The 21498-nt window shown below is 50.5% G+C and overlaps 1 protein-coding gene across 2 annotated transcripts; it reads left to right on the forward strand.

Moving 5' to 3' along the window:
• The first annotated feature begins 1064 nt into the window (after positions 1–1064).
• Cpne7 (copine 7) lies at positions 1065–16326 on the forward strand. 2 transcript variants are annotated; one of them, XM_035441467.1, is made up of 16 exons: positions 1065–1232; positions 3199–3381; positions 6662–6736; positions 6939–7013; positions 7804–7887; positions 8537–8626; positions 8931–9029; positions 9181–9183; positions 9639–9725; positions 10066–10125; positions 10931–11064; positions 11756–11810; positions 12295–12346; positions 12414–12547; positions 15332–15568; positions 16189–16326. In XM_035441467.1, the coding sequence occupies exons 1-16, from the start codon at positions 1065–1067 to the stop codon at positions 16324–16326; spliced, it is 1674 nt and encodes a 557-aa protein (XP_035297358.1). The 2 variants fall into 2 exon arrangements, with proteins under 2 accessions (XP_035297358.1, XP_027266431.1); XM_027410630.2 differs by lacking the exon at positions 9181–9183.
• Positions 16327–21498: the final 5172 nt, after the last annotated feature.

Here is a 21498-nt window from a genome sequence, read left to right on the forward strand (position 1 = left end):
CGGTATTGACTCTTTTGACGGCAGAATCTTCTGGAGTCCTATTTGTTGTTGTTCAACATGCCTCACTCCACTCTTACACACACACACACACACACACACACACACACACACACACACACACACACGCCCTGCCCTGCCCTGCCCTGCACTACAGCTCTCCTGCCATCTTCACCTCAGTCCCCACCCTGGGCCTCATGGTTACCCTTACCCTCTTACACCCATGGCTTTTGGTCAGGTCTCTGTCCTATATTTAGACAGAAATTAGTAAAAAGAATGAATGGTCTGGGAGGTGATTGCTGTCGTACCCAACACCTCCTCTTCCGAGTGCCTTTCTCTGGGGAAAAGAGGGAGAGTACTAGAGGGAGTGGTAATGAAGCTTCCCTTCCACCTGGGGGTTGGTTGTAGACTTGCCAGGTAAGAGCTGCTGGGCGATAACGCTCCTGGTCCCTCTCTGACCCTCAGCCATAGACCAGAGATTGGCAAGAGCTCTCCTTGCCTAGCCCAGGCTTACAAATTCTGAGAGAGGGACATCGTTCCTGCCCCCAGCTTGCACCGGGAAAACAGTGAGCTCCCACTGAGTTGCTTGTTGATTCAGATGACAATCCTAAGAGCGGAGCAGGGCTTTAGTGTGACCCTGGGGTGGGTTGTGCCTCTCTTGGAAGCCGTCTGGACGCAAACCCGGTGCCTAGGTTCCAACAGTGCGGAGCCTTCAGCACCGAATGAACCCTATAGAGACACCACAATCCCAGAGCTTTCATGGCACCCAGACCCCTATCTCTCAGCTCCACTGCAGGGATCGAAACTCAGCTCCAAGGGGCGGCTCTCCGGGCGATCTGACCCTCGCTTAGTCCCTGTGCTTTTCTCCTATGGCCCCACCCCTGCCCCGCCCCTTCGCGGTCCCCTCTATCCCTTCCCCGCTGCATCGCCGCCCTACAGCCCCCGCGCTGTGGCGGCCGCCCCAGACACGTGTGCCCGCGCCCGGCGGGCGTGCGGGGGAGCGCGGCCACGCCTGGCCCGGCCACCATTTCTCTGGCGCCCACCGGTTCGAGTGCGGAGCCTGAAGCATGAGTGGGGACTCGGAGCGCGCGGTGGCCCCGGGGGTGGTGCCTGCACCTTGCGCCTCGAAGGTGGAGCTGCGGTTGAGCTGTCGGCACCTGCTGGACCGGGACCCGCTGACCAAGTCCGACCCCAGCGTGGTGCTGCTGCAGCAGGCACAGGGCCAGTGGCTACAGGTAGGGCGGCCAGCGTCCTGGAGCTGGGGCACTTGAAGATCTAAGTGTGAGTTGAGATGTGGGGTGTTGGCAAGGGTGTCCCGAAACTGGGGCTACGAGGGCAAAAGAGGAGGTGTCCACCTGCTGTGAGAAGGGCGGGGCAATAAGGGAGCATCAGCTGAAAGGGACCCTGGTGAAAAGTGCCCAGAAGTGCAGCCGAGGGTCTCAGGCTGGGACAGTAGAGCTACATAGAGTGAAGCGCCCAGGCTAGACTAACGAGCTCAGAAGGGAGTGCGGCTCAGGAATGAGAGGACAACGCCTGAGGCAGGTACAGGGGCTGTCTAAGGTCACAGGGTCCCCATTCTATTGGTTGCCATAGCTATGAGCTTCTCACCCATGAAGCAGAGGCACCTAAAGTAGGGTGGCCAGCGTTGGGGTTGCTAGCTAGACCTCGCTGGTTGGGTAGAATGCAGCTGGGCAGGGCTGGACAGAGACTCCATCCTTCAGATTCAAGTCGCACTAGCAAGAGGACTACCCAGCCTGTCGACTACCCTTCCTCGCTGTTTAGGAGAAATCACAAATTATATGCATGTGGCTACCGGGTTGAGGACAGCAAGCCCCTCCCCACTCCTTAATGCCCCCTGCTGACCCAGATCTGAGTGCCTACCTCCAGCATAGGGTTTTTCCATTGGACACCCATAAACGCAGGGTAGCCAGCATCTTCAAGGAAGTGTGCTTGCCTGTAGTCACTAGCTTTCATAAGCCTTCAGATCTTAGTGCTGGGCCAATGTCAGGGATATTGCCCATGGTCTGTGCTGTACAAACCCTTTTTCACTCACCATCTCCCATGGGGTACTATCTTCATCTTAGGTGTGAGAAACGGGCACACTTTAGTTAGGAGGCCTAACAAGCATAAAAGACTTGAGCTTGCATTCCTACCCAAGCAAGAGCATCCCTGTAATAGCAGCTGTGGGTACCCCTTGGCTGTGCAGGAAGCAGGGGGAGAAGAGCCAGGAAAAAGGCTTAGAAAGACCCTGTGATTATCATGGGGTATCCATGGAACCTAGGGCGTACAGAGGATCCAGACAGTGAAGGGGGAGACATATAATGGGGTGGTACCTCACTTAACATCTGCTCTGAATATTCACTCTGGCATCTCAGGGTATTTCTTAGGCTCTGGGGCTGAGAAATCTTGCGGTTCACTGACCTTGAAGATGAAGGGCCTGCCCCAAACCATGTCCCTAGAATGTATTGAGGGGGCGCTTCTGCTACTCCAGGGTAATGGGGGATGACTTCTGCTACTTCAGGGTATTTAAGGACCATCCTGTGACCCAGGTTCTCCCATAACATTGTATTGCTTGGTCTGATTGCTGCCTGTTGCATATATTTCTGGGAAGGGCCCATGCAGACCCTCATTTTGTATGTAGAACTCTCTATGGTGAGGGGATTTGATAGTGTATTAGCTAAAGTTTTTCATTGGTATATGTACTAGAGGAAGGTGCTGAACTCAGTGGGGGAGGCTAGTGAACCCAAGTCCCTCCAACAGGGAAATTTCTTTGCCACTCAGCTGAGTCCTGGGGAAAGGTTTCCACATTGGGCTTATGCTGCCCAGGGCTGGAATCTGATGCTGTCCTTGACATCTTGGTCCTTGGGCAGAATTCTCCCTGCTGGTCTCTGAGCCTCAGTTTTGCCATCTGTAACGTGGGATAGGCAGGCAGTAGCGGCCATGAGATGAGAGGATACAGAGAAACAGTAGCCTGTGGCTGGCTAGCTGTTCCTTTATCCTAGGTGTAGAAGTGCCTCTGATCTATAGAGTGACCCTTCTGGGCCTGCAGTCCTATATACACAGGTGGGAGATGGGTCCCTTCAACAGAAAACAGGCTTGGGATGGCACAGATGAGTGGGGAGGAGAGGTTGCAGGAACCCAGGTAGATCTGTGGGGAGGTCCCATCTGTGGGGTTGGCTCACAGGACAAGGCTTGTTGCAGGTGGACAGAACGGAGGTGGTGAAGAGCAGCCTGCATCCCGTGTTCTCCAAGGTCTTCACTATCGACTATTACTTCGAGGAGGTGCAGAAACTACGATTTGAGGTCTATGACACCCATGGGCCTAGTGGGATGAGTTGCCAGGATGACGACTTCCTAGGGGGCATGGAGTGTACCTTGGGGCAAGTAAGTACCCATTATCTCTGAAGGGAGGAGGGTAAGAGTAGCTTCTAGAGCAGTGATGCCCTCAACTCAGGGATTCTGCAAGGATGAGCGTCTGGCCCTGCCTACCTCTGCTCCTCTTTAAAACCACTTGTTTGCTTGAGACAGCCCAGTCTGTCTGAAGTTGGGATCCTCCTGCCTCAGCCTCCTGAGTCTTGCTGTTGCAGGAGTGCACCGGCACATCCACCTTTTCTTATTGCGTTGTTTTAAACCGTCTCATTATGTAGCCCTGGCTGCTCCTGGGACACCCATGGAGATCCTCCTGTCTCTGCCTCCCAAGTACCAGCATTAAGACATGCGCTACCAACCCTGGCTCTTATCAATTTTTAACAATTTATTTATTTCATGTGTATTGGTGTTTTATATGCAGCTATGTGTGTGTACCATGTTCCTTCTGTGACCCTAGAAGCAGAGTTACAGACTCTGCCTCTATGTTGATGCTGGGAGCCAACCTGGGTCCTCTGTAAGAGCAGCAATATTCTCAATTGCTAAGCTATCTCTCCTAGAATTTTTGTTTGTTTTTTTAAAGGAGTGTGTGTGTGTGTGTGTGTGTGTGTATGTGTGTGTGTGTGTAAACAGGAAGACATAATACCAACTTAGATTACATGAGACTGGTGGGAGGTGGGGCAGGAGGACGACCTGGGAAAAGGCCTCACCTGGTTGCATAAACCTGAAGGACCTGAGTTCAAATTTCTAGCACACACAAGCGTTGAGGGGTGGAGACAGGAAAATTATTGGAGCTTGTTGGCCACCAATCTAGTTCCAGGTTCTGAGAAAGACACTGTCTCAAGAAAATAAGGTAGAAGCCTGGCAGTGGTGGCACACGCCTTTAATCCCAGCACTTGGGAGGCAGAGGCAGGTGGATCTCTGTGAGTTCGAGACCAGCCTGGTCTACAAGAGCTAGTTCCAGGTCAGCCTCCAAAGCCACAGAGAAACCCTGTCTCAAAAAGACAAACAAACAAACAAAAAACCCAAACAAAACAACAACAACAAAACAACCCCCCCCCAAAAAAGAAAAGAAACGAAGGTAGAAAGTGGTAGACAGAACACCTGATGTCACACACAGAAATGCACACCTACACATACGTGCACACACATACACCCCATCCCACAAAACAGGTATGGGGTGGTACATGCCTGTGATTTCAACATTTGGGAGTTGAAGGCAGGAAGGTCAGGGGTTCAAGGCCATCATCAGACAAAGATCAAAAGAGACAGTCTGAGCTGTTTGAGACCCTGTCTCAACACAAGAAAAAAGAAAGAAAGGAAGAAAGAAAGAAAGAAAGAAAGAAAGAAAGAAAGAAAGAAAGAAAGAAAAAGAAGTTGTAGTGGTTCCCACCTATAATCCCAGCCCTCAGCTGGCTGAGAAAGGAGGATTATCACTATTTCCACATCAACCTGGGCAGCATAGTAAGATCCCGTCTTAAAAATCTCTTCCTCGGGAAAAAAAAAAAATCTCTTCGTCTCCCCCTTCTCCCTCTCTTTCCCTCCCTCCTTCCTTATCTCCTGCCTCCCCAAATCACACTCACCCTGCACACTGTTCTGAGACTTGTTTATTTTTTTCTCTTCATAAGTCTTTCCATATAAGCATGTAAATTTTCCTGAGCCTGATGCACATCTCGGTGGTGGTACTTGTAACTAATGTTTAAGGTTCTGGGTTCTATTCCATACAAGGTAGGGGGAAGTCTTAATATTTTTCCTTACAGCCGGGATTGAGGGTAGTGATGCTATCCTGCCTAGGGGACTCTGCTGGTAGCCCGAAGCCACTATCCTTGCCTTTTCTCCTCTGTTGCCCATGAGAAAAGTACTTTACTGCTACTAATTACTTTGCATATGCATTGGGCTGTGTGCTATACCCTTCTCTAGTTGCCGCAGGATGTCACTTACATTAAGAAATAGTTTATAGACAACAAAATGAGGGCACTGAGATGGACAGTTTCATGTGACTGTCTACTGACTAGATGACCATTTCTGTCACCCTGCAGGCTGCCCTTTCCTGCCAGTCTCCTGGCTGTTTCTGTTCTTGAGTTTCCTGTGTGTTAACCACATGGCATGTTCTGGGGTGTCTGACTCTCCATTCCAACATCATGTGTGTGACTTATCCCCATCACTGCCTGGTCAGGGCTCATTCTCTTTAGATCTTTCTGTCATCCCCATTTTACATAACAAAGACTGAGATGAAATGGGGTACAATTCCTTCCAGGTTTCTACAGAAGACGGCACAGTCATAGATACCTCCACACACATGTACCCATGCACCACAGTCCAGGTGGGACTGAGCAACAGGAACATATATAGACATACATGGCTACATGCGGATGGACACATACAAATTCTGTGCTTGAACATATCTTAGTGCACGGTCTGCACCGAAGTCAACTTGGTTTGTTGTCAGGTACCGAAATATCTCCCTCTTTTTACCATCACCCCCTGGTGTCTACCATCAGGCAGCAAATGTGAGGCAGACAGCACTTCGGGGTGCCAAGGTGATAACTATCCTGTAAACAGAGCCACCCCAGGCCTTCACACACAGAGCCACTGATTTCTCCAGGGAGATGTGAAGGGTTGTTATTTAGATCAGGCCATGCTGCCCAATAGGGTTTCCACAATCTTGCCTCTTAGACTCTGTTCCCTACTGGACAGATGATATGCCATGTGCAGCCTGGGCCTATGTGAAGTCATCTCCTTCCTTAAGTTAGCAGGGCATCGCTCCATGGGTGAGTTATCTACCCGGTGGGACAGGCAAGGAGGAGAGGCCAAGCTGGGAGATGAATTCTCTAGGACCTGAGCATTGGGACTCGTATCTGAATGGCTCTCTCTAAACAGGCACCTGTGTGGAAAAGTCAGTGTTCTCCTTCTGCCACCTCAGGGCCACCCTGACTTGGATGGGACAGTAGGGACCCAGTGTGGTGCTCAGAACTATTCAACCAGCCACCCTACAAGGGTTCTCATTCCCAGGCCAAAGAATAGAATCAGGACAGCTGTACAGTGAGGTCCTGACTGAGGGTTAATGTCCTAATGAATCTGCTTTTGGTGCTCTGCACATATGCTAACTGTGTGATGTGTGTACCCCACAGGCAAGTGATAGGTTGGCCCAGGAGTGGTGTCAAGTAGCGTATTCTGGCAACAGCAGGAAGGCCACCAGAGTCCAGGGGATGGTGGGGATCCAGTGAGAGCAGAAGTAAGACCCTAGTGGGGCTGAGAACCATCCTCTTCATCCTTTGCCGACTCCGTTGGTTTCCAGATTGTGGCCCAGAAGAAAATGATACGCCCATTGCTGTTGAGATTTGGCAGAAATGCTGGCAAATCCACTATCACGGTGAGACCCAGGGCTGAGATCTTCCCTTCCTACATGGCCTGGGGGAGGGGTGTCTTGGGAGGAGGTGAGTAGGGAGGCCTCAGATGAACTGTAGTTGTAGAGCTGTTAGGAGAGACCAGAGCCTCCTCAGGGTCAGTGGCAGCTGAAGCAAGAGGTTGAGACTGGTGACCTGGAGCCCATGGATCTCATGTGACACACTCAGGTTATAGCAGAGGACATCTCTGGGAACAATGGCTACGTGGAGCTCTCCTTCCAAGCCAGGAAACTGGATGACAAGGTGAGGCTCTGGGATTTGCTGCATGTTGGGCCTGAGCCTCCTGAAGGCTGGCTCATTGTAAAAAACTAGTTCCTGCTCAGCACTGGCCTCTAAGCTTCAGAAACAAGTTACATGATGGCTGTGTGCGGAGCCCATGGCACGCTGCTGTCACAGTCTTGGCCTAGTCACTATGTTCATTGCTAACTGTTACATTTTAGAGTCATCACTGTCATCACTATCACCCCCCAGCTACATACACAGACACTCTGCTATGTGGGTAGAAAGCACTCTTCTGCTCACTTTGTGGCACGTGATCACCAAGCTATCTCTGGCAGAGTACATGTTTAATGATGGGAAGAGAGGCCTAGGGAGGACAGTGAGGGTCACTGTTTTGAATTGGAACTGAGCCTGGTTCCTAGGTTCTTCTCATGGTGTGGGAACTGACCCCGAATAGGTACCTGTCTCCTTTGAGATACTGAAGCCAGGACAAGCAAGGGTGGGAGGACGGGGTGTGAACAGTTGTTTAGACACCAGGCAGCAGGAGTGAGGAATAGCAGGGCGGGGGCTGTGGAAACACACCTGAGGCCATTGTGGGCACATCAGATGCCAGAGAAGACTCCAAATGGTGAGTTCTTATCACTGTGGACTCTCATTTGCAACTTACATTATGCCTGGGGAAATTAAGTCTTTGGGGAAGGGATGAAACACCAAACTGCAAGGGATGGAGCCAGCATCCAGCTGTAAGGGACAGAGCCATCCTCAAGCCCAAAGGTGGCTAGCCCCCTTGCCAGCACATCCTCTGTTGCTCCAGGATCTCTTCAGCAAGTCGGACCCCTTCCTAGAGTTGTATCGGGCCAATGACGACGGAAGTGAGCAGCTGGTGTATAGGACAGAGGTAAGGATCCCACTGCCTGATGACAGAGGGGCTTCTGGGTCAAATGAGTGACTGGAAAAGAGCCCAGCATCCTCTCAGAGCAGGGACAGAGGAATATCCTGACAACGTGGCTGTGGAGTCTTTACTTCCAAGACCCTTTACTCTCTTTCCATGGATGGAACAGCTGGGTGGACTTGGCTCTCTGTCCGCCCAAATTTAGCGTGGCAGCTTTGTTGTTACCGTTCCTATTTTTAGGCATACCTGCTTCCTCCTGCCGGGAAACAGGATTTTAGTTACAGCAAAGAGAGAGAGTTTCCTTTTGAGAGAAATTAATTTGAGTGAAGAGAATCTATTTAGGGAGAAAACAGCCCGGGTGGCTGGAGTGAGGCAGAAGCTATTAGGGTCAGGGGTGGTGGGAGTGGAAAGTGGGAAGGGTCTGGGCCACACCCAGTCCTTTTTGGATCCTGAATTGAGCCTAGTCTCCTGGAACACATACTTTCCACCGGGCAGGGTACAGGCTGCCACCCAAGTGCCCCTTAACAGCTGTTTAGCCTAGGACTCCGAGAGCCCTGTACCCTGGCTAAGGGACCTATGATCTAAGGACCCCAGGACTCTCTGGGCCCTAGCTCCCTAGGGGTTACCACCCAAGTCAGTCCTTTCTGGCCCACAGGTAGTGAAGAATAACCTGAACCCAGTGTGGGAACCCTTCAAGGTGTCACTGAATTCACTCTGCAGCTGTGAAGAGACACGGCCCCTGAAGGTGGGAATGAAGCAGGGGACAGGACTGAAGGTGGGGTCAGAGTTAGGGTGGGTGGGGGAGTAGGGACATAGCCATAGGGTCAGGGTCAGGGCCCATGGACAGATGCCCAGTTCTTCCAGAGCCACTAAAGGCTTGGAGAATTAGGACAAGGGGAGACCGAGGAGGGAAGTGATAAATGACAGCATGGCCAGGACTGGAAGGGTCCCAGATCCTCTGAGGAACAGTCTACTGAGAGGCCTGGCCAGGCCTAGAAGGGCCCCAGGTCTTCGGAGGAACAGTCCACTGAGAGGCCTGGGCTTCACAGTGCCTGGTCTGGGACTATGACTCCCGAGGAAAACATGACTTCATCGGAGAGTTTACCACCACCTTCGCGGAGATGCAGAAGGCCTTTGAGGAGGAGCAGGTGAGTTGCTGCTCCATCCTCGGCCACAGGTTCTGACTAATTCTAGTGGGTCTCTGGGAGTCTAGTTATTCTACTTCACCCCAAAGAAGACATGATGGTGACAAAGAGCAGTGACGGGTGTCACCACGTGACCAGAAAAGGGACCTGCAAGCAAGTGGCCAAGTGAGCAACCATGTCCATTTGTGTGTCAAGGTGGGAGGGGCACTCTTCCTGGGACCTGCCTAGCCCTCTGCAGCTAGGTGGGTGTGGTGGGAGAGCTGCCTTGGGTTCCTTCTTGGGCCCTGGTGTCCCTCAGGAAGGCTCAGAATATGGCTGACTGTGGTGCCAAGATGGCAGTGTGTACAGGGTCTCATAGTCTCATCTACCTGGCTCCTTTCTGTTCCCTTATGTGCTTGACTCCTCCCTTTGTGGAATGGGTATGTCCCCACAGAGGCCATTCCTGACCCCCATGGGCAGCATGGGCCTTGCACTCAACATTGGAGACAGTCTTGTAGAGTGTGAGGTCACCAGCAGAGCTGGGACTTTCAGGGGCTCCTGGCCCCTCTGTGGGAGGGGCTTGGATACTGCTGTTCTGGGTGGAGTTTCTGCCTGTTCCTGTCCCTGTCCTAGGCCCAGTGGGACTGTGTGAATGCCAAGTACAAACAGAAGAAGCGTAATTACAAGAATTCTGGGGTGGTGGTCCTTGCAGACCTGAAGGTGAGCCTCAGTCTTTTTCCCAAAGCCCCTAAGGAGATGGGTTGGTGGGATTAGCTTCTCCATGTTGTCAAATGGTTCTCAAAGGTACAGTTCTGAGGTCTGTTGAGCTTCACTGTCTCAAAGGTACAGTTCTGAGGTCTGTTGAGCTTCACTGTGGGGTCTTGAAATATCTGGGAAGGGTGAGGGAGGAGAGCATGGAAGATGCTCCCACAGACTATAGTGCCTAGGGGAGAGATGCCTAGTAGGCTCCCTCCCCCACTGACATAGGCCTGCTTTTCTGGGTGGAGTAGGGTGGGGTGAGTGGGTCATGAGTGGTTTTGCCAACGGCATTGCCTGGAAGCTCCACAGGGTCCACTCCTTCCTGGATTACATCATGGGTGGCTGCCAGATCCACTGCACGGTGAGTCCATGGGTCCTGCCCTCCATGCTGCCCCCTGACAATGGGGCAAGACCACTGTCAAGCCCTCAAACCCCAGTCCATGTACAGAGAGTGGCAGGTTCCTAGGTGATTGCTATTAATTTTCATCTACATTTCCCTGTGTCTTTCTCTTTATGCTGACGAGAAATAGCATGTAGGAGTTGAGGACCAGCCCTGGGCCACCCTCCCACAGCAGCATCCAGGGCTTACCATCTACAAAATTACAGGGACGGGAGAAAAACCAACAAAAAACCTTAAAGAGGAAAATAGGAGTGAGCATTTGGCTAACAAGGGCTGCAGAGTCCAGCTGGATTAGCCTTGGACAGACCACAGACAGCAGTAGGCTAGACAGAAGGTCTAGGGGAAGCCATCATAGACTGTTGCCTGTGTTTATGCACAGCTATGCTGATGAACAGAGCCACACCCAAGGTGGACTTGAGGATGATGAGATGCAAGACACAGAGGGGACTAGGCCAAGAAATGACCATAGTAGTTGAGAATTGAGTGTTTCCGTGGGCCTTGTCCTTAGCTCAGAGATTCTCCCGAGAATAGGGTCAATGTCATCCTGGGATTCCAAGAGTAAGACTTGGGGTTTTCAGGGTCTGGGTGGCCCCCTCATCTCCTGGGAGATAGTGAGTAATTCCTGTGAACAGTCAAGCTTGCAAAAAGCTGATGAAACTGAGATGCTAGGCTCTTGACATCAAGCAGGGCTTGGGTACCCTTTGCCTGTCCAGGAGAGGAGAGGAGTGCAGTTGTATAATGAAGTTCATCATCCTGGCCCTTGCAGGTAGCCATCGACTTCACAGCCTCCAATGGTGACCCAAGGAACAGCTGCTCCCTCCACCACATCAACCCTTACCAACCCAACGAGTACCTGAGGGCACTGGTGGCGGTGGGCGAGGTCTGCCAGGATTATGACAGGTGTGGCCCCATCCATCTCTTTGGGCCAATTTGGGCTTGAGGCTTTTCTGAAGTGGTGCTGTGATTGACACATGATGTGCCCGAGAGGTCAGCTCAAGCAAGAGTGGGGACATCTTTGCTGCAATCCAGGGGAGGCAGACAGTATACCCATCAGACAGACATCTGGCAGTGGGTATAGAACCTTCAGGGGATTGGGCATGTGTTATGTCTCTAACATGGCCACACACCCCTTCACAGTGACACAAACCTAGGGATGGATTGGAGGCTGTTTTATAGAACAGAAAACACACGGAGGTTAGGATGGCTGGCTAGGCAGAGGCTAAGTGCAAACCCAGGTGGCCTGGGCTCTGAGATCCTTACTCGGAGTCCCCTGTCCAAGGAGCCCTCCCTCTCTATGGGAGAGAGCAGAGGAATACAGTGGGAGACACCACACCGCCTCAGGCCCTAAGCAGGGTCTTCAGGCCTGGAGGGAAGAACTGGAGAGCAGTTCCCAGCCTTCTACTGTCAACTCTACTGTCAACTTCTACTGTCAACTTTTCAGCTCAGTGCCTCAGTTTCCCCTTCGTGGCATGCCTATGATCCATATTCCTGGCCCAGCAAGGCCCAGGCCTCCTAGTCTCTGTCCAGGGTCTACCTGGACTCAGCTGTGAGGACCAGGTTCCTGGAGTTATCAACTTTGCTTCTTTTACAGTGACAAGCGATTTTCTGCTTTGGGATTTGGAGCCCGGATCCCTCCCAAGTATGAGGTAGGAGACCCTGGGCTGGGGCCCTATCCCTACTCCCACACATCTGCCTAGGCCTCTGGTGCCTTCACCTCCCCAGGCAGGAGTGTCCTGGGTACACAGACCCTGGTTGCCACCATTCCCCTTTGGGATGGGGATGGAGGGAGGGGAGACTCTGGCCTATGGGCCAGAGAGATGACTGACGGAGCTATAGGAACAATCTATGCTCCTATCAGAAAGACTCAGAAACAATTCAACTGCCATGTAAAAAGATGGTAGGAAAGGGGGTTTATTGGTTAATGTACCTTAGAATATGTAGTTACTGTTGGGTTCAGGGGCCAAAGTAATTGCCCAACATTAGTCTGTTTATCTTCTGCCTCCTTCTTGGCTTCTTCTCTCCATGGAGATCTTCTCACATGGGCCCCAAGAGCTACAAACCAACTTCTCCCAGTAAGTGGGAATCAAGTGGGCTCTGGGAAGGTCCTGGCTGACTCTTGTCCCCACCCAGGTGTCCCATGACTTTGCCATCAATTTCAACCCTGAGGATGATGAATGTGAAGGTAGGAGCAGGTGGTGGGTTTGGCATAGAGGTACCTTGGGCCAGGCTCACTCCTCTTTCCCCTACAGGAATCCAGGGCGTGGTGGAGGCTTACCAGAACTGCTTGCCTAAGGTCCAGCTCTACGGTCCCACCAACGTGGCACCCATCATCTCCAAGGTGGCCCGCATGGCAGCAGCTGAGGAGCTCACAGGGGAGGCCTCTGTAGGTGACTGGGGACAGGGGCTGTGTGCATCCAGCTGTGGAACCAGTTAGCTATGTGTGTAGTAGTGGCTAGGAGCCAGGGAAGCAGTTATCTGGGTAGAATCCAGTGCAAAGGCAGCCAGGCAGTATGGGGTGGGCTGAGGGAAGAGCTCAGTTTGTCAGCTGTGGTTCTCAAAGCCCCAGGCAGTCAGCTTTTATTTTGGGCAGAGGACTGAATTAATCATTTCAAAGTCAGCCCTCAGCTGTCGGAACAGACACTGGTTTACCTCAGTTTCCTCTGCCTCCTGTGCCTTTGTCAGGTATCACATATCTGTTTTCTTTTAGGCAGTCTCAAAGCACATTTGTAGCATTTTCCTTAGGATTACATTCTGCTCTTCATAGCCTTGTGTGTTTTGTTGAGACTCAGCTGGCTTACTGCTTCCTTTTAATTTCTCATTTTGAAAAAGAAAGTCATATTTACAAGTGACCAGATTAGTGTGTGACTTCTGGTCCTCCACTTGGCCATAGTATTTACCAGTTTGTCCCCCCCATCCCTTTTATCCTTTCCTCCTTGCCACCCCCTCCTGCCTCCATCCCTTCTGTGTATGTATGCTCTAAGTGTCCTTCTGAACCATTTGAGAGGCTATAGCCTAATGTCACTTCTTCCTTAAATATTCACGTTGCCCGTGTCTGCAGGGTGGGTCCTGTGCATATCACATGTGTGTCTGGCAGGTCAAAGAAGGCAGCCCCTCCAGCTATGTAATCCTTCTAGGTCCACTTTCTTACTTGTCTCCAGATCCTCCCCAGGGGTGGTCTGACTTGGGATCTTCCTCAGTTTTGCTTGTTCCCCTCATCTTGACCTCCATAGATCGTGACCCTTCAGACTCCACCATGAACCCCCACATTCTGGTCATGAGTAGTCATGCTACCCAACTGCATTCTGAGCTGAGGGAGGGTGTAGGGGCCAGAAGCCTAATCTTTGTGTAGGGATTGTTCCACACTACAGTCAGGGGGTCTCTCTCTAGGGCTGGCTCTTGGGCTTCCTCTCTGCTCCAGGAAGGAGGGGCTCAAACAGATATCATCCAGGGTTCATCAGGGGCTGTCCAGAGTGGCTGTGGTAAACCTGGCCTGAATGTCTTCTGATTAGAGTTCCCCTTCTTTTACAGTAACTTTTATGCTTTTTGTTTTCTTTGGAAAATACTTTTTTTAAAAGTTGAGGTCTTGCCAGGCAGTGGTGGTGTACACCTTTAATCCCAGCATTTGGGAGGCAGAGGCAGGTGGATTCTGTGAGTTCCAGGCCAGCCTGGTCTTCAGAGTAAGTTCCAATACAGCCAGGACTACACAGAGAAATCCTATCTGGAAAAACCAAACCAAACCAAGCCCAAACAAAACAACAATAAAGAGTTGAGGTCTCATAATGTTTTCCAAAAGTAAGGAAATCTCAAAGTGGGACTGACCTGAGCTTGGTCCCCAGAATCCACATAGAGGGGGAGGGGCAAGCTAAAGGCATTGTCCCCTGACTTCCATGTGTGCATCACATACAGTGGTAATCAATTCTTTTTAATTTTAAAAATAAGAAATCACAAAATGACTCCTATAGATCCATCTCCTGCTCAACAGATGCCCCATCTGTCCCTTTCCTGAATTTAAACATTTTCATTCTTGAGTTAATTGTTATGATTTAGAGCAAAGTCATAACAACACTGCAAAGAACTCTGTTAAACCCTTTTCCAGGGCCACTTTGTGTCATAGGTGTTTTGCTTCATTTTGCTTGTGTTGTGTAGAAATTTGGTTTAAACCGGGCGGTGGTGGCACATGCCTTTAATCCCAGCACTCGGGAGGCAGAGGCAGGAGGATCTCTATGAGTTCCAGGCCAGCCTGGTCTACAAAGATACACAGAAAAAAAATTGGTTTAACTATTTTGTTGTGATAAAATACACACAACTGAAAATTTATGATTATAACCATTTTAACTGGCCAGTTAAGATGGTGGTTCTCAACCTGTAGGTTGTGACCCCAACAGAGGTGCAATGGCCCTTTCACAGGAGTCACCTAAGACCATCAGAAAACAAGATATTTACATTGTGATTCATAACAGTAGCAAAATTAGTTATGAAATAGCAATGAAAATTTATAGTTGGGGTCACCATGACTTGAGGAACTGTATTAAAGGGTGCAGGCGCTAGGGAGGTTGAGAACCACTGAGCAATTACCTTAACTTCACAAGGAAACGCTATGCCTGCTTGTTTTTGTGTTTTAATCTATGCTAATTTCCTGTGTTAAATACTGAATGGTGCTTTTTAAAATCTCAGTTCTACTTACATACCTTGTGTGTGTGTGTGTGTGTGTGTGTGTGTGTGTGTGTGTGTGTACACGCGCACATGTATGTTTGAGACAAAGTCTTGCTATTTCATTCAGCATGGACTGAGCACCCTGGTGTTAGGGTGTTGGTGTCCTCTCTATCCAGGAGTCCTCCGATTTCAGACCTGGGTTCAAGCCCTGCTTTGGTGGTCTTGTCTGTAAAGTGGATTCTGCAGTGCCCCTCTCAGAGGAGTCACTGGCCATTTGACAACGATGGGTGGAACATTGAGCTTTACTCTGCATAGTGGTCAATTGGAATTTACCTTTTAGGATTGTGATGAATACTCTGATGTGCTTCAGCAAAAACAGTTCCTCAAAAACCTGGGCACTGCAGAGCTTCACACAGCAGGGGCTCCTCCTGGTGGAGCCTGGAGCTGGATGTGACATGTGTGGCTTGGCAAAGAGCCAGAGACCAGCACCCCCACTTCTTTCCCATGCCTCTAGCAATACTACATACTGCTGATCCTCACGGATGGTGTGGTAACTGACATGGCAGACACTCGAGAGGCCATTGTACGCGCCTCCCACCTGCCCATGTCCGTCATCATCGTTGGAGTGGGCAATGCTGACTTCACTGATATGCAGATCCTAGATGGTGATGATGGAGTCCTGCGTTCCCCACGGGGTGAGCCTGCACTCCGTGACATCGTTCAGTTTGTGCCCTTCCGTGAGCTCAAGAATGTAAGTGGCTGCAAGGGGGGTAGCATTGAGGGTTAGGTACCCACTGCTCCATGCATACATGGCTTCCCTGCTCAGGATATGGCCCCACCCTGTGTCCCGACGAAGAGCAGCCCCTGGGGATGGCTTCCTAGCCAGTCTTTTTCTCTACCCTGGCCAGTGCCTGAACTGTGAGCTTCTGACCCTAAAATCTATGACACAGAGAGAGCAGTGGGTGGGGGGGTGTTCCTTGGACCTGGCACACAGTTCCCCATGCCCTCTCCTCAGCAAACACCTCACATGGATTCGCTCACACATGCACACTGCACGTTTTCATGAGGGTTGATACCTGGTCCCACCTCACCTTCGGCTTGTGCCATTTCTTGTTGTGTTAGGAGAGATGAAAGGGCTGGGTGGGGACTCTAGCACACGTACTGGGAACAGTGTGGGCACCGCCATCAGCTATTGCTAGAATAGTCTAGGGGCCTGGTGGTTGCATTTTCAGTCTGTATCTTTAGTAGAAGCTCAACTGCCTGCCAAGTCACATGTCCCTTAAGTAGATTTGCGTCTTGGGAGTATGACCCAGATAGGGGAGTGAGGATATAGAATGCCTTCAGATGTAACCATGCTATCTCTGAACCCAGGCGTCCCCTGCAGCCCTGGCTAAGTGTGTGTTGGCCGAAGTGCCCAAGCAGGTGGTTGAGTACTACAGCCACAAGGAATTGCCTCCTCGCAGCCTTGGTGCCCAAACCGGAGGGGCCGGTCCCAGCTCAGCACCGTGAGGATGCCAAGCAAGGGGTCCCTGAGGAACATATCCATCTACTGCACCTCCTGAAACCCCAGAGACCCCTCAGAAGCTTATCGCCTAGCCCAGGACCCAGCCCTACTCCTGTATTCTGCTGCTCTGGGTCAGTGGCCTGCTCCCCAAGATGAAGAAATCCAGGCCTCATGGAATGAAAGAAATCAGCAGCTCCCCATGCCTGCACCTCCCTGCACCCAATAGGCATTCTGAGAGCACTGAAGGGGCCTTGACAGCTCAGCTATGGAGTGCTTCCCTGAGTGAAGGGTGATGGAACTGGAGATACTTGTCATTTGACCCCATGGGGAGAGGCAGCGCCCCAACCCTTGAGGACACCTAGGCCTACGCACCTTGTCCCATAGGTTTCTCTGTCCTGTCTGGTGTCACTCCCACTTGTGCCCATTCCTGAGACCCTGGGCCTGCAGGGTCTGTGGGAGGTGGCTTTGGGTATAATAAAGTAACCCATTATCCTCACCTCCTTGTGCCTTTTGTTTTGTTTTGTAGACAGGGTTTCTGTGTGTAATAGCTCTGGGAGTCGTGGAACTTGATTTGTAGACCAGCTGACCTTGAACTCACAGAGATCCACCTGCCTCTGCCTCCCAAGTGCTGGGATTAAAGGTGTGCTCACCACTGCCGGGCTCCTTGTGCCTTTCTTGCTTCAAGGAATCTGGTGTGAATGTCCCTAGAACCAGGCTCACCAGGTCACCCACAACAGTAAGGATTGTGATCCTGGTCTTTAGGTCCCCTCAGTCATTATCTGCTGATGTGTCAGCAGCCCTGAGTGACTCTGGCTTGCACTCAGGGTTCACCATGTGCCACAAGCTGTCGGCTGAGGGCAGCTTCCACCTGTCTGGGTGGAGGTGGATTTCTAATTGAGATTTCCTCTCAATTATCTGGTCTGAGAAAAACAAATTGTCCCAATCCTGAATCAGACCCACCCACCTATCAATCTATCTATCCACTCCAGGGTTATTTTTAGCTACTGATTCATCTCCCGTTAAGCCCAGATAATAGGCATCACCATGGTAACCTGGCTACGATTCCGGAAGGGCCGGTGGATTTTGGTCTCTTTGGGGACAGAGAGGACAACAGAGAAGTATACTATCCATGAATATATGGGGAAGTAGAACCCCAGCAGGGTGGGAGACTGTGGGCCCCAGGTGTTATCCCAGGTCTGACCCAGTCCCCCCAGTGCAAGAGCCCAATGGTTCCTAGAAATCTTGCCTGAGTTCTTCTTTGGTGAAGCTAGGGGGCCTGGGATCCTAGCAGCAGCAGGTGGCAGAAAAGGGTGGGGGGTAATTTACACATGGAGGAAAGTCAATGTAGTGGGCTTTGGATAGCTGCTGGCTGGAGAGGAGAGGAAGGGATGGTCCTTCCAAGAGATCGTCCTTTCAGAGAAGCATCAGCTCTCATATCCCAAAGCAAGGAGGAGGAACACTTGAGGAACCTGGTCCAGAAGCGTGTCCCAGGCTCTCGCTTCACAAAGAAATCAAGGCTGGCAGGGCGATGGCAGCGCACGCCTTTAATCCCAGCACTTGGGAGGCAGAGGTAGGTGGATCTCTTTGAGTTTGAGGCCAGTCTAGTCTACAGAGTGAGTTCCAGGACAGGCTTGAAAAACAAAACAAAACAAACAAACAAAGGAAACAGGAAATCAAGAGTTAGATCAGTGAAGGGACTTGCCTGGGTCAGACACTGGTGACAGCGGGCCGATACACCTTTGCTTTGCAGAGTTCCTGTTACCATACCCTTTGCTTATGCTCTGAGCACCATGCTTCAGCGTGACTTGTCCTGCACTCTGACATAACATATGAAGTAGGAGGCTGGATGTGTGACATTCAGTCTGGTTTGGGGTACCAGTTTCTTCTGAAGGAGTGGCTAGCCAAAGTTTCATCCTTTGTGTTCTAAATGTGTTCCCACCCCAGTCTGTTCCCTCCTATAGAGCCCACAGGGCCTTGGAGGCCAAGCTCTGCTTTGCTGGATTACTGCCCATTCTCCTCCTTGTCTGAGCTAGGCTAGGCGGGATGGAGGGGGTGGGAAGGACTAGCCCCATCAAGGCTGTTCTTTCTCCTGCTGCTGAGAGGAAGTGCAGGCAGGAACCTGTGACTAAGTGCCTGTAATTGGTGTGGGGGCTGCAGAGCTGTCAGACAAGCACCATCCAGTGAGGCCAATCACGTAAGAGCTGTGAGTGAAGCTGTTCCCTTTGCCACCTGCCCCTGCCTGCTGGTGGACGCCCTTCACTGGTGGGCAATCAGCTGGCCCTGGGGGTGTGTCCTCCTGCTTCCTCTCCTCTCCCTTCTTCCTCTTTCCCCCTCCTCCTTTCACCAGATCTCAGCCGCCTGCACACTGTGGAGTATTCCCACTTCTCAGTACTCTCTAAGCTTTTGCTGAAACATCACTGTGTTGAATTCTCACAACAGCCCCACGTGAGTGCATTTCATGGGAGGGGGAGCTGAATTCAGAGAAGGGAAGCAACTTAGCCAAGAACACACAGCAGAGTCTTGAGCTGAGCCTTTCATGCTGACTCCCAGGCTGCAAAGCTCCGAGTCTTGGTTATGTGTGCTTAGGCATGTGTATATGTGCATGTAAACATGCATATGCATGTGTTGTTTTACCATGTGACTGAGTGCACATGTGTGCATTTGGGAAGGGCCACAGTCTTCAGTGCTTTACTAATGAAGCCTCTTTGCAAGACTCTCCCAGCCACACTTGGGTTGGTCTACTCCGTGAGGTTTTATCCCAACAAAAATATCCAGATAATAGAGTGAAGCATGTTATTTGCAGGGTCTAGGTAAAGTCTGTATGAATCTTTTTTTTTCCCAACTTTTTTTATTTGAATTAGGAACAGGATTGTTTTACATGATAATCCCATTTCCCAAGTCTGTATGACTCTTGATTAGGTAGGTCAGTGAGCCCAATTTGCAGATGGGCACTGGGGCTCAAAGGCCAGTGCAAGAGAGCTATATCCCTCACCACATGGATGAAAACTGGGATGCCAGTTAAGTATGTGAAGTTTGCCCTCAGTAGCCTCAACTCCATAAGGTTCCATTTTACAACTAATGACAGACTCTTAGCCGGGGAAGGTAGGGTAAGCAGTCAGCTGTTTGGGGCACTAGGAGTTAGATTACCTTTTGGGCTGGCTGGCTATGCTGTGGGATGGGGGAACTGATGACCAGGGGCTAATGGACTAAATACTCCTAGAGTTACTATGCTGAACATAATATCCCTGAGAAAAATCCCTGGGATAGGGAAAGGGAGGAAAAGTGCCACCTCCCTTGCTCTGGGCTCTATCTTTGAGGACATCTATTTCACCAGCCAAGATGAGACTCAGGGACATGGTTCTAAGAAACCCCCAGAACCAGCCAGTCTCTTCCCAGTGCCACACTCTCAGCCTGGACCTCAAGGCAATCCTTGGTGAGACTTCAGGCCGACAGACGCCAAGAAGATCTCAGTGAGAGGGGAGGGGAGTGTGCTGGCTTCTTTCTGGCTCATGCAATTTCTCTTCCCTCCTAAGACCATGAGTGGTTCAGGCTCCTGGCACCCAAAGGAGAGTCTGACACAAGGTCGGTGTGTCCTTTGAGACTCATCTCATTCCCAATGCCAGCTGATATTGCCAAGACAATCTGCCCTTACTGGCTCAGCATCATCCTAAGTTCCTGCTGGAGCCATCCAAAAATGCCATAGGTCCATCCTGGATCATTGGCTCTGGGTGTGGCCCCAGGCCCCTGTGCCTTTTTGTGGTCTGGGAGCACTTCCTGGTGGTGCAACTTCCCTAACTGATCACAGGGTGCATCAAATGTTTTGTTGGGCTTTGAACCTTATGTGGATGGAGTCATGGTGCATTTGTAATTTCAGCACTGCTAGAGACAGACAAAACCTGACCATGGAACTCCAGGTTCAGTGAGAGACTCTGTCTCAAAAAATAAAGTGGAGAAGCTAAGACATGGCTTAGCAGTTAAGAACACTTGCTGCTCTTCCAGAGGACCCACGTTCAGTTCCTGGCACCCAAGTTAGGCAGCTCATAACTTCCTGTAATTCCAACTCCAGGGGATTTGACACCCTTTTTTGGCCTTCACAAGCACGGGCACGTACATGTATACACATAAATAATAAAACATTTTTTTTAAAGCTTACCTTAAAAAAAAAAGTGGATACTGATTAGGACACCTGATATTAACCTCTGGTTTCCACAGGCATGAACATATAATACATATGCACTTACATGCACACGTATACACAAATACACAAAGGGCTCTTTAGTATGTGACATGCAGGGTTGCATCAGAGAAATTAAGAGTAGGGTGGACCTATGGGATTCAGGTTATGTGGAGCTCCAAATAATGGGAGCATGAGAAAGCCACGGATATAACAGGGAACCAGACATTAGTAGGCTCCCAGACCTTATCACGACTGGTTCCATGATGGAAATACCATTCAGGCCATAAAACTCAGCATGTAGAAAGGACCGCCTGCCAAAATGAAAACAAAGACCTAATCCATCAAAGACCATCTTGGAAAGTCTCTAAGTGTACTAACCTTGCTTTTTTAGCTTCTGTAGCTCCACTTCTGGCTAACTGTTATTTATTTATTTATTTATTTATTTATTTATTTATTATGCGTACAACATTCTGCTTCCATGTATATCTGCACACCAGAAGAGGGCACCAGATCTCATAACGGATGGTTGTGAGCCTCCATGTGGTTGCTGGGAATTGAACTCAGGATCTCTGGAAGAGCAGTCAGTGTTCTTAACCTCTGAGCCATCTCTCCAGCCCTGCTTTTTTTTTTTTTTTTTTTTTTAACTGTATTTTGTGTGCATTGGTGTGAAGGCATCAGATCCTCAGGAACTGGAGTTACAGTTGTGAGGTGTCATTTGGGTGCTGGGAATTGAACCCAGGTCCTTTAGAAGACCAGCCAGTGCTCTTAAGTGCTGAGCCATCTCTCCAGCCCCTTGTTCTGTTTTTTTGAGACAGGGTATCATTATGTGCCTTTGTCTGGACTGGAACTCACTTTGTAGACCAGGCTGGCCTTAAACTCATAGCAGATCCATCTGCCTCTACTTCCTGAATGCCAGGACTAAAGGCATGAGCCACCATACACAGAAATTGTAGGATTCTTGCTTAGCATGTATGAATCCCTGGCTTCAGTCTCCAGTACT

This window comes from Cricetulus griseus, chromosome 3 (assembly GCF_003668045.3).
Source record: "Cricetulus griseus strain 17A/GY chromosome 3, alternate assembly CriGri-PICRH-1.0, whole genome shotgun sequence".
Lineage (NCBI taxonomy): Eukaryota > Metazoa > Chordata > Mammalia > Rodentia > Cricetidae > Cricetulus > Cricetulus griseus.

What these genes read in the sequence shown, in the direction of transcription:
- Cpne7 (XM_035441467.1), top strand. Translation starts at nt 1,065, where the DNA reads ATGAGTGGGGACTCGGAGCGCGCGGTGGCCCCGGGGGTGGTGCCTGCA. An exon ending in CACAGGGCCAGTGGCTACAG is followed by an intron (nt 1,233 to 3,198) that starts GTAGGGCGGCCA and finishes GGCTTGTTGCAG; the next exon opens with GTGGACAGAACGGAGGTGGT. An exon ending in AGCTGGTGTATAGGACAGAG is followed by an intron (nt 7,888 to 8,536) that starts GTAAGGATCCCA and finishes TCTGGCCCACAG; the next exon opens with GTAGTGAAGAATAACCTGAA.